This window comes from Scleropages formosus, chromosome 5 (assembly GCF_900964775.1).
Source record: "Scleropages formosus chromosome 5, fSclFor1.1, whole genome shotgun sequence".
In the NCBI taxonomy this organism is placed as follows: domain Eukaryota; kingdom Metazoa; phylum Chordata; class Actinopteri; order Osteoglossiformes; family Osteoglossidae; genus Scleropages; species Scleropages formosus.
In genome coordinates, this window is record NC_041810.1 from 38,193,938 (window position 1) to 38,206,886 (window position 12,949).

At 44.7% G+C, this 12,949-nt stretch overlaps 1 protein-coding gene across 1 annotated transcript in view; it reads right to left on the reverse strand.

Annotated features, from left to right (window-relative positions):
• Positions 1-875: 875 nt before the first annotated feature.
• Positions 876-12,949, reverse strand: part of hcn4 (hyperpolarization activated cyclic nucleotide-gated potassium channel 4) — an 84,328-nt gene continuing 72,254 nt past the window's right edge. Inside the window, exons 6-9 of the mRNA XM_029252040.1 lie at positions 12,383-12,623; positions 6,381-6,545; positions 2,242-2,908; positions 876-1,704 (exon numbers count right to left, since the gene is read on the reverse strand). Coding sequence (XP_029107873.1) covers positions 876-1,704; positions 2,242-2,908; positions 6,381-6,545; positions 12,383-12,623 — 1,902 coding nt within the window. The remainder of the gene's footprint in view (positions 1,705-2,241; positions 2,909-6,380; positions 6,546-12,382; positions 12,624-12,949) is intronic.

Genomic DNA, 12,949 nt, shown 5'->3' on the forward strand with positions numbered 1-12,949 from the left:
ACCCACATGCGGTCCACCCTAAGAGGAGCGCACACACACATACACAAACATAAAATGCAAACAAGAAGTACTCCACTTCTTTACTTCCTGTCTGGAATAGCTACTACAAGAACTTGGAAGACTTGAAAGATCTGAAAGTTTGTCAAGACACTGCTGAGCACAGAAGTGTGCACTTTTTGTTTTGTCATCATTGGTCATTGACAATCCATCTGCAGCATGATCCAACAATCAAGTACAGTCATTAAAAAGAAAGATGGGTTGTCAATGCTTATTTTTTGGTTTCAGTCTAATCATCAAGAGGCTTCCACTTCTCAGAAGATGTCACAGTCCATACATTACAGTAAACCGAATTAGAAAAGTATCAGGAGCATCAATATGTGATCCTATGAGCAGCGTTGAAAGCATATTCCTGCACCAAAAAACTCATTTTATGCAATTAGAAACTAGTGTTCCTTACCAGATATGAAATGCACAAAAGGGTGTTTTACACGTACGTGTTTAGTGCTGAAGTCCCTACAAAAAGCACTATTAAACTTTATGTCTCATCAAACCTATCCTGGACCATTTGGTATAGTGAGAGGAGAAATAAAACCATTGCCCCAATGTCATTTCACACCCTCCTACTTCTGGAAATAAAATGTCCTTAAATACTAGTGTGCATATACACCTATAAGTTAATAAAGAGAGAATGGCAAAGAAAAAGAAAAGTACGATCTGGAGTAAATTTACCTTGTTTGGCTTCTTCTTTGAAATATGGTTATATTGAGACACGCAAAAGTGTTAAAACACAGTGAGTTCTAAGGAGGAAAGAAATAAATGTCAAGGAGAGAATGTTATTTTTGAGTCTAGGGCATACAGGAGGGTGTGATGGAGCCTCACAAATTGGATGGAAGTTTGGAGCGTGCCGGGTCCAACTCAGATGAGTAGCCTTTCCGAGAGGGGTGGGCTGGGGATGCCCCTGTGGATGCAATTTGAGGTGCCGATCCCAAGGATATCTGTCTGGACAGGGTCACATGCCCTGGGATTGCACTGGCTGGTCTGGCTGGGAGTGTGGGTGAGGAGAATGGGGATAAGCAGCACCCCAGGTCCCCAAGGGGAGGTGGTGTTGAGGCACCCATAGCCTGGGACACCCCTTGAGGCAAGGAGGGGTGCGAGGTGGAAATGAGTCTCAGATCCTGGGAGAAGTGGCCTTGGGCAGACTCTGTACCAAGAGGTGGTGCACCACAGGGGGTTTGGGGCAGAAGCAGAGAGCTGTGGGACCCAAAAGTGCTGGATGGCTCACCAAAGTGAAAAGTTCTTGCTGTAACAGGGCTCTGGGAGGCAGGGCTGGGTGCCAGCGGGGTGTAGCAGGGAGATGCACTGGCAGAGCCATACTGTGCCAGTGAGGCTAGGGCAGAACGCTCCAAAGGTAGCTGAGGAGGGGGGACCGATGCAAGACCTGCCAAACTGTGCTGTACCAGCGACAATGTGGATCCCCCTGCTGATAAAGCCTGTTTATTTCTGGCAGAGGATGGTGATCCAGAGAAAGGAACTGGGATGAGACCAACACCCTCCCAAGTCCTGCCCCCACCTGCAAACTGCTGTAGGGAACCCATCTGGGGTAGCTTGGGGGTTGGAGCCTGGAACTGACCCTGTAGGAGGCTAGTGGAGCTGGAGGACAGGGAGCTCCTGAAAGTGCCCAAAGCCAGTGTGGTTCCTCCTTTAAGTTCCCCTGTAAGACCTCCTGTGGCATCACCTTTTGACCTGTTTGAATCTCCCTCTGTAAATACCCCTCTGGCTCCACCTTTCACCCCTGGAGCCCTATCTGTAGTCTCCTCTTTGAAGTCTACAGAACCCTGTGGAGCTCCTTGTGTAGCTCCCTCTGAGAAATCTAGAGAACCTTGTGGAGCTCTACCTGTAACCACCCTTGTACAGTCTACAGAACCTAGTGGAGCTCTACCTGTAGAGTCCTTTGTTATGTATACAGAACCTTGCGGAGCTCTACCTGTAGTTCCCCCTGTGAAGTCTACAAAATCTAGTGGAGCTCTACCTGTAGCACCCTCTGTGAAATCTACAGAACCTTGTGGAGCTCTGTCTGTAGCTCCCTCTGTAAAGTCTACAGAACCTAGTGGAGCTCTACCTGTAGCTCCCCCTGTAAAGGCAGTGACTCCACCTGTAAATTCTGCAGTTTCTTGTGCAGTCCCAGCTCCATTGGCTCCTGTTGTAATTCCAGCTGTTGGTCCTGCCATGGATCCAGTTGCTGTCCCTCCTAAGCCCCCTTGTTGGAAGAAACCTGTGAGAGACTGGAGGCTGGAGGTAGCAGCTGGCTGCTGTGGAGGTGGCTGATGGAGCTGTGCAGTGCTGGAGAAAGGTGACCCAGACATGGGAAAGTGGCCCAGGGAGATTCCTGTGGGCCCCTGGCAACCCACCTGCTGCCCTGAGGCCACTGTCTTGGGAGCTGCTGTCACATGTTGAGCCTGGAAGGATGCCAGCAGGGGTGTTTCTATATCGGAGTGTGGTTGTGGTGGTGTTCCAGGCACCGAGTCAGCGGCTGAACCAGGGGAGCCAGTGTGAGGAGCAGCTGTACTATGGAACTTCTTCAGGCGACTGGATGGGTCCTTGAGGGAGCTCAGCATGGAGGCAGAAGGGCGGAAGAGTGTGGCAGGAAGGTGGGGGTGATGTGTCAATGCAATGGCGACTGAAGTTGTTGCTGCTGCAGCTTGAAGGGGTGCCTGGATGAGGGGTGCCCAAATGACAGGGGTGGGTGAGGATGGGGATCGTGGTGGTGCAGACTGCAGCAGGTGGGCACAGTGGGCCATCTCGCGGTCATGCTGCACGATTTGCTGGATGATCTCATTCTCTTGGCAGTTGAAAACACCAGAGCTGAGGTCGTGCTGAACTTTGTGCTGCAAGATAGAGTTCTTCTTCCCTGAAATGCCACACACAACCAAGAGAAAATGATGAAGCCACACACTGCTTGACTTGTGTGCTGCTAAATCTCTTAAATTATACATTTCATTAAACATATATAGCGCTAGTATTGGGCTGCACCTGAAATAGTTCAGCAACTTTTCTTGTTTAGACTGAAGCAGTTTGAAGGGTTGGCTTTTCACACTTTGTAGATTAAACATTGGAATCTCACTGAACTGATTCAGAAACCGCTTCCTTCAATACAGTGCTACAGGTTTCCTAATGTTGTCCATATTCTAAAGCATTATTCCAAAATGATAGGCAGTTATTACATTTCTTAAAAAAAACAGACAGAAACTTCTCATCCAAAGGAAGATTTCTGACCCCCAAACGGTACTCTGAATATTGTAGCATCCCATTCTACTGAAGGATACCCCCTAAGAATGGAAGCGGGTTACGAACTTGTAAATTTCTGTAATACTCTGTAAGAATTATGGGAGATGTAAATAGATGTTCAAGTGCACAGGGGTCTGTGAGTGACTCGAAAGGGTTAAGCAGATACCTCTTGGTGTTCAAATAAATGTTCAGTTATTGACATGTTCCTTGTATTTTTATTTGCATTAGAGTCCAAAGCCATGCTGCGTTACAATACAAAAGGTTCCTGTGTTGATTCAGGCTACCTATACATAGCACCTAGGTTTCTACCACGGGCAGAGCCATGAATCCTTAGCCCACACCTGTAAAAAAAATGTGATTGCACAAAACTCATTGCCGTTAAAGAATAAGGCAGAGCTGTCATAGAAGCAGAGGGATGCAGTGGTGCAGTGGCACAGTGGGTTGGACTGCAGTCCTGCTCTCTGGTAGGTTTGGGGTTCAAGTCCTGCTTAGGGTGCCTTGTGATGGACTGGCATCCTGTCCTGGGTGTGTCCCCTCCCCCTCCGGCCTTACGCCCTGCGTTACCGGGTAGGCTCCGCGACCTTGTATGGGACAAGTGGTTCTGAAAATGTGTTTGTGTGTGTGTCATATAAGAGCTTTTTTGAAGATGCATGACGTAACATACTAGCATGCTCTGAGAAGGAGCAATCCATCAGGGTTACGCTTCTGTTAGGAGAAGGACTGAAATGATGTCAGATGAAAGGCAATGGCATCTCAGAACAAAGGAAGAATGAAAAAGGAGCAGCACACAGAGGAAAGACGTTTGTGATGTGCAAAGACTACAGAAAAACGTAAGACAGATGGTACAACTGAATGGAACAGCGGACCGGGTTCGAAAGCTGCTGTGCTTGGCGCTTTATGTCAGAATGATGTCTACGGCCCAAAAAAAAGGGAAAAAAACACATATAAGCTGAATAGAAACGCAACCATTTTCCAGATGTTTATTCCTGCTTTTAAAAGATACAGAGGTATCATGGCAATAAGTGTTAGGCATAAATGTTTTACTATTGATACCACACACACACATTTTCGGAACCGCTTGTCCCATACAGGGTCACAGGGAAGGGGAGTCTACCCAGTAACACAGGGCGTAAGGCCAGAGGGGGAGGGGACACACCCAGGACGGGACACCAGTCCATCGCAAGGCACCCCAAGCGGGACTCAAACCCCAGACCCCCCGGAGAGCAGGACCCAGTCCAACCCACTGCACCACTGCACCACCGCACCCCTTTATTGATACCACATTCAGCATCATCAACATCACAAATGGTGTCGAAAGCAGCTTGCATTCTTCACACAGAAAACTGAATTACAGAATGGCAGATAGATATGACTGATGTATTTACAGATATATCAGTTATAGAATTACTCAAAGATCAGAGCTACAAAATTACAGACAGATCATTCTGACAAACGCAGATATAAGGAACAACAATTAGATAGAGCACTGCTGTAAGGCAATTGGTGACCTCCCATGACCCCTACTTAATTTGTTCAGTGCTGATACGATTGCATGCTTCTATCAAGACTAATTAATTACTAGATCAGCGATATTTGAATGAGTTCATTAAGTTTTTACCCAGGGAGAAGTAAAAACTATTCATTTAGAAATACAGAACAGCCCAGACAAGGTGGGTCGAGCTGACCAACAGGAAACATCAACATCAATAGAAAACCTGAACTCTGCAAGCCACTCACAAGCCCTAAGGGAAAAGAACCATAACACAGTTCCTCTGCACTGCTCCTGATTTTAATGATGCGTGCAAGAAAAAGAAAGCAATGTTTTTCAGTAGAGTCGAAAGAGGTCAGCATTGTGCTGATGGGGCCATGCAATACAGATGTCTGTATTTGCTTAACAGCAAGCCTTCATGAAGAAGAGTTCACTGTATTTTGAAGGATTTTGAAGTTGTACTGCCTCCAACCAAGGACTGAAATTTTAATCCTCTGGCAGCCACTCTGCAGCCAGATGTAATGTGACCCATGTAATAGGGGGTAGGAGGGGTCGGGGAGGTTGGTACTAATGTAGCACATCTTTTTATAGTGACACCTTTATAAATGGAACACTTTAAATGTTTATGCTACTTGATAATTTACCAAATTAATCTGGGATAATGGCTTGCTCAAAGGTACCCTTCCATGTCTTGAATCAGCAAACTCTTATCATTTAGTATAGTTTGCTAAGGATACTTTTTGTGTATCATTCAAACTCAGCATGTCACAAGCCGCCAACCAACCATGTCTTAGAGAAGTTCTGCATAGTGAATGTGATGTTGTGGTTAAAGTTGCTTTCTTCCACTTGAAGGACCCTGGTTCAAATCCTACCTTTTGCTAAGATACTCTTGAACAAGGACACACACACACACACACATTTTCAAAACCGCTTGTTCCATACAGGGCTGCGGGGAACCGGAGCCCACCCGGTAACACAGGGCGGAAGGCCGGAGGGGGAGGGGACACACCCAGGACAGGATGCCAGTCCATCACAAGGCACTCCAAGCAGGACTCAAACCCCAGACCCACCGGAGAGCAGGACTGTGGTCCAACCCACTGCACCACCGCACCCCCTTGAATAAGGACTTCATCCTTAATTAGTTCAGCTTAAAAATTACCCATGGGTAAGTCACTGTAAACAGTTGAACTTTGCGAGTTGCTTTGATGAAAAATGTCAGCTAAAGAATAACATACATTACACACACACACACGGCCTGAGACCGCTTGTCCCGACAAGGGTTGCGGCGATCCGGGGTCTAGCCCGCCAATGCACGGCATAGGGCTCGAACCCCAGACTCACCACACAGAAGGACCTGGCCAAGCCCACTGCTCCGGTGCACCTCTCTCTTAGACTGTAGTGATGCATTTTAAAGAGTCAAGCTGCCCATCACTAGTATCTGCGACACATCTAGCTCATGAGCTGCTGCAGTGCATGGAACTGCAAATCTACAGCATGTTTTTGGAGGAATTGCTCTTGGTGGACTTGGGTGCTCTGTGCAACATGTGTTCTGATCCATGATGACTGTGTTCCTAAATGCATAGTAAAGCTCAGTGAGGGCTCTCACCTATGCGGTCCAGGCGGTCCAGTGCAACAGTCTCAAAGGCCCTCCTCATCATAGGGTACTCCTCCAGAACCTCATTGAAATGGTCCACAGAGAGCGAATACAAGCGGCAGTAGGTGTCTGCCCGCACACTGGCAGTCCTCCGGCCTCGGGTCAGCAAGCAGATCTCTGTACAGGAGACAATAATAATAATAATAATAACAACAACTTGGAGATGCTCTCAGGCTGAGAAAATGTAACGGAAGTTCAGAGAATCACACTGATGGGAATTTCATTTATCCTGGGCAAAGTGCTTGGATGAATTTCTTTTTGTCTCTTGTTGAGATTTGAATTCATAAAGAACCAGTTTGAACTATTTAACTGAGAGGAATAATAATAATAATAATAATAATAATAATAATATAATAATAATAATAATAGGTAGCCATTGACCCTGGGGAATCATGGGTTTACACCCTGAAATTAGTGATTTGAGCAGTGTTTTCCATGGCTGTGCAGTCCAAAGCGGTAGTGCCAGTATTTTCCGCACAGTGTGCAGTAGAAGGCAGAGGCCATGGACTTGGGACTTCTGTGAGCTCTCTTGCTTTCTGCTTTATAATAATAATAATAATAATAATAATAATAATAAAAAGAAGAAGAAGAAGAAGAAGAATATCATGATTATCATTGTTACTATACACTTAGATTGTATATTTTTAATCAAAGCAAGTTCAATAGTTTACCATTACTGTAAACATTAATTTCCTGTACAGCTTTATTATCTCTGTGCATTTCACTCAGATGATTTTAGGGTCAACTGTCCAATGGAGTTATGAATTTTACCACTTTCTGTTTCACTGGCAGATGTTTTTATTCACATTTCACTGTATTCTGTCCTCCTGAACTCATAGCCAGATGAAAGACAATATCTTTAGTAAATGTCTCGCACCGAAAAGTTCCGTTTTCATTAAAATACGTATTTGCAGTAATGTACCAGTCAAACACTTAATGTAATTTTCCAAGTTTAGTGGTTTGCTAGACTTCATCTGTCATGGCAGATAATGAAACTAATGTTCTATTTAAGAGCTGTGCTGATGCTATGTGCTGACTACAGTTTTCCTACACACTGGCTGTGCTTGTGTTCCCCTAGCACACACCTGAGTTCACCTGCCCCTCAACCACCTGCACCCTTTCTTCAGGCCTGTCTGTGCCTGTGGTGTGTGGCACCTGCTGATGCTCTCTGCTCTGATCTTTTATTCAGAGGGAGGCACAGGTCATGAACTCTGAGTGCGAAACACCAACATGATACACCTGAACACTCCACACTGATGTGGACGCTCAATTTTGACGAGAAATGCAAAGTCCTCTTGTAGCGAGGAAACTGTGCTCCATTTTTTGTCTTTAGAATAAGGACCAACTCTAGCTTTTTGGTGGCCCTAAGCAGGCTTTTATTTACCCCTCCCCAGTGTAATTTAACACCTGTTTTGCCAAAAGGCAAAGGAAAGCAATAACAATTACAAGAACAATACTATTTATAAACAGCATTGAAAATACAGATATGACTGTTTGAATCATTAAAAAAAAAACTATTTATTGAATTACATAACTTAGAATTAATAATCCAGTTAAATAACTGGATCCATTTTAATGATGGCAAATAGTGAAATAGAAAACACTAACGTTTGGACAAAGTGACCTTTATCCACAGTGACTTGCAATTAAAACCTAGAAAAAGATACTTTTTGTTTTTAGCTTTCATGCTTCTTCTTCTGTTATTCTCTGTTTCTTCTTCGCTCCTGACAGATACATTGTGCTTCATGACATGACTGACACTTAGAAATTTGAACACATGGAACGTGCAAGGCAGCAAATGACTCATGAGTTAACTGTACAGCACAAACATTTGGTGGGGGGACCCCTGGGGGCCATGGGGTCCTAAATAGCCGCTTATATCACTGTATTAGGTAGGGCCAGTTCTGTTTAGGGGTAACATTAACCTAAACAAATTGCTTAAGTGGGAGCAAATTAGTTTCTTCAGTAGTGTATGGCCTTCCTTCTTATGTCAACTTGTTGTGACATCTCTCCTCCACCCTAAATTTGTGTCTCTTCCCTTTTCACGCTTCTCAAATCTGTCATTGGAGCAACTGACACTCTTATCCAAATTACCAGCTGTCATCTTTCAGTGCTGGGTGTTTAAGATACACTGTAAACAGTGTTATTGGCTTTTAGGAAAGGTATAGTTTTAATATCTGCATATTTCTCAGTATTTAACAGATAATTTTGGTTTTTAAATGATAAAAATAATGCATTTTTTTCCAGAGGCAGATATGGTATTAGGAAAATGAACATAAAACGTAACTATCACATATTTTCATTTATAGTACCAGATTTTGAAAAGTGCAATGGGAGATTATATATTTAAGTTTTTTTTCGAAGTGTTCCCCAAGAATTCCCTAATTGGCTTATTTGTTTGCACATTTGTTGACTCTCTCTCTAAGATACATTACCATATCAGAGGTGTGAGGCTGGTCATCCCAACACAAACAAACAGCAAGTGCACTGCAGTGGGAAAGAGCATCACCACTCTATAATGAGAACAGCCTTCCTACCTGCAAATAAACCGAGTTCACCCAATTATTCTTCATATAACGATTTCTGGGAAAAGGCAATAAATATTCATGGGAGGGGGCTGAACCATTACAAATCCTGGGTTTAATAGCACTGCTTTACTTAAGTGTGAGTTCCTTTTCTGTCGGGGCATAAAAGAAAATGCAGTAAAGTACACATTGAGCCTTGGTATGAGTGCTCCTTTTTTTTCTGCTCATCCCCTAATTATTCTTGCTGGTTTACAGTTTGCTTTAAAATCCTGTGTGGGCAGTGAAGTTTGTCCTCCTGACTCTGTTAGTGACTCATCCACATGCTAAAAAAGAAACCCTGTGTTTAATCCCTAATAAATGCATGGTGTCATAAAATGTTTGTGCCTAATAATATGCAGCCATTGTCCTGTTTCTGTCTCATTGTATTACTGGAGACACAGTATCCGTGTGCATTAGGGGGAAACAACACTCAGTACCCAGTGTGAGCCGGGAACTTTTGATTTTATTTACCGATGTTTGGAATAAATTAAAATGACCTCTGAAGTTGAATGGACAACAAAATTGGACATACAGATGATTTGTAAATTTAATGAACTGACATGTATTTAAGAAGGGGGCTTCTGGTTAGTGCCGTTGGAGTCATACAGTGCACTAATCCCACACAGTGTGGAGACCAGTGAAACTATAGAAGGTGAGGACTGTTTCTGATGATCCAGCTGAGCAGAACACCTCCAGGAAAAGGCTACATGTGCACACCTCCCCTCAGCCCTCTATCCCCCTCTAGCTGCGAGCCTGTCCACCTGCCTGCTGCCCACCCCCACTATCTAAGGCTGGCAGTGCTGTCGGCTCCCATGTCCATCGCGTGTGGCTTCCCGCTGCCGGCTGACCCCGAAGAGGACCGACTCTCTAACCTTTCGGAGCCCCGCACAGGGAGTCTTGATTCCACGTGACAACATGCTGCTTGCCAGGTCCCCCTGGTCATTAACAGGGAGATATGAGTTGCGATGGAAGCTGTGTGAGGAAGGCGGGGATTGCTCTGCTTCTCACTGTGTCCACTCTCATTTACATTACTGCTGCCCCACTGGTCTTTATGCCTGATGTTTCTTTCTCGCTCATCTATCTTCTGCTTTGCTGTAGTGTGCAGATGAAAACTGGGGCACTGATGGATGCAAAGAGTGAGGCATCACACAGTGGAGCAAACGTATCTATCGTGTGAGGAGCTGGTCACAGACAGACCTTAACAGTGCTTCTGCTCCATGTGATGTCTTGTTGCGCCACTGCTTTCTGCTGGTAAGATTGGTATCAGGGTGTCCTGGCTGAATCTGAATAGTGCTGAGCTGTACCCCATGGCCTACAGGAAGGTTTTTTTGATCTTCTTAGGTTTAGGGTTAGACTAGTGGTCAGGGTGGGAGCTATGTTAGGGTTAGGATAGCTAAGACGACAAGAGCCGAAAGACACAGAAAAGGGAACATGCACTTATCCAATTCAAAACCTGCCCTCCACATTGTCACTTTCACTGCTGTGTGTTCCTTTTAATGACAGGCTCAAATTCCATCCATGAATGGAGAAATCCATGGTGTTGAGTCCTTACCCTGTCATTTCCCAGTGTGTCTTTCCCACAGACCTGGGACAGCCCTCTGTGTAAATGGAAATAAAAACCAAATGCTCTCCTAACCCCACCACACTTTTAATGGGCTCCAAAACAACAAAACCAGTTGCAGAGCATGAATCTAATGCATGCCAAGGGCTCCAGTATCCACTCTTTTACTGCTTAATTTTGGGAGGCACGATTTGTGAGCAAGGCCAAGCGGAGCCCAAGATCGAGAAATATCCTTCAATTGCTCTCTCTTCCAAGGGACATGCTATTCCTCTGCATTAAACACTGATCACTGAACAGAACAGGAGATGCACTGATGAACATTTTATTTTTGCTCTTCACAAACCCCTCTTGATAAAAACAGTGAGATCCTCCACTGCAAAGATGCTGTAATTAAGCTGAGCAAGTCAGAAGATATGCCTTGCAGGTTTTTTTCCTCTTACTTAAACAAAAGATTGTGAATAATGCACTGACACTTTCTAACTGAATTTCTTAGTGGTAAAACTTGCCAAAACGTTCTCTTGTATCTCACTTCCTTGTCTCTCCATTGGCTTCCTGGAGCTGCTTGCAAAAAGTTCAAGAACCTGGATATGGCATGCAAGTCCATCAGTGGATCTGCTCTCTGATGCTTCAAAGGCCTGATCAGTTGCTACACCCAAACTAGATGACAATGCTTCTCTGCCTCTGCAGTGGTCCCACACACAAGAGGCATACACACACAATAGCTGAAGCTGCTGCTCCCAAGCAGGGTTGTGGTGAGCCAGAGTCTAGCCTGACAACACAAGGCATAAGGCTGGAGAAGACACACCCAGGATGGGACACCAGTCCATCGCAAGGCACTCCAAGCAGGACTCGAACCCCAGACCTGCTAGAGAGCAGAAGCCAGCCAAACCTGCTGCGTCACTGCGCCACCACAACCCCCCGCCACACACAAGAGGCCCAAAATCAAAAACCCAAAGATTTTTGGTTCTTGCTCCAAATGGTGCAATGATTGTGCTCTCTCACTTAGAATTGCTGAGTCCCTCTCAACATTCAAGAAGCGTCTCAAAAGATTTCTTTCGCACTCACTTCTCCCCTGTTTTCTTATGTGCTCAATAAATGTGTACTGTTTCATTGTCATCTTCAATTAAAAAAAACCAAACTCTCTGCAGTTACTTGTGTAGTGTATGCTAATTTATACTGTGGCATGAGATAAACTGATTGTACTCAAGAATCCTGTGTCTGCATCTAGATCTCTCCATCTGTTGTCATAATAATGTGTTGTATTGTTTCTGAGATGTACATTGCATGAAGAAAAGCTTCCGCTAAACAAATAAATGTACATATAAGTTAGCATGTGTGTGAGCACAATGTCCAGCTGCCACCTGTCTAATTAATGTCCACATCCTGTGCAGTAATCAGAGCTTCTTTAGGACTCCAGAACCAAACCAGAATCCAATGACTGTGCGAAAGTCCAGAGACAGCATTGCTAATTCACTCAGCATGCTGTGGGTGTTGGTTATAAAAATTACTTTTTCTATGGATGAAAGGAACGCTTGCCGATGGTCTGCCTTTTATCTGTCACTGCACCTCCGTGGACCCTACAGTGTGCTGAGAAAATCACTGCAACTTTTTCAGCTTTTGTTGTGCCATGCGGTTGCTGTGGAAACAGAAGCAGCAACCTAGACTTACCCCTGGAAAGATGGCTTTGTTATTTTGCCTCTGCACTTTTGTCACATTGTATGAAGTGGCAGTATGAATATTAAAGCTGAAAAGGTTCTGTCTCTGTGGCTGTGTGTGCCTGTGACCTTTCCCAGTGCCTTGTCAGTGAGCTGCCAGCACCATCCCCTTACCCCCAAAGTAGGAGCCATCTGAAAGCTTTGTCTCCTTGTTGCCCTTGGTCAGCACGCTCACCACCCCGTGCTGGATGAAGTACATCTTCTTGCCGATGGTGCCCTCACGGATAATGTAGTCGCCTGGCTGGAAGACCTCGAAATGCAGCTTTGTCAGCATAGAGGTCACGAAGTTAGGGTCCGCGTTGGCAAACAGAGGCATTGACGCCACCAGCTTCCGGCAGTTGAAGTTGATAATTTCCTGTTTATCAAAAGAGAAGTTAAAGGATCCATTTGCATGAGTTTGTTTATTTCTGCAGCAACAGATGGACCCATGGAAATGCAAATGCTTTCACAGCTTGTGCTGTTTCTAATACTCAGACAGACAGTTGCAAAATAAGAAGCCTTGGCAACACAGACTTTTTTTAATAAACAGCAATATTTTCTTCTGTGATACTGAGAGAGACAGAGACACATCACCTATCATGTCATGCTGTGCGTAACCATGAAGTGCAATGGTTTTTATGACCATGAAAGGACAAACAGCCATAAGTGTGATGATGACCATGACCTTTTAGGAACAAATAT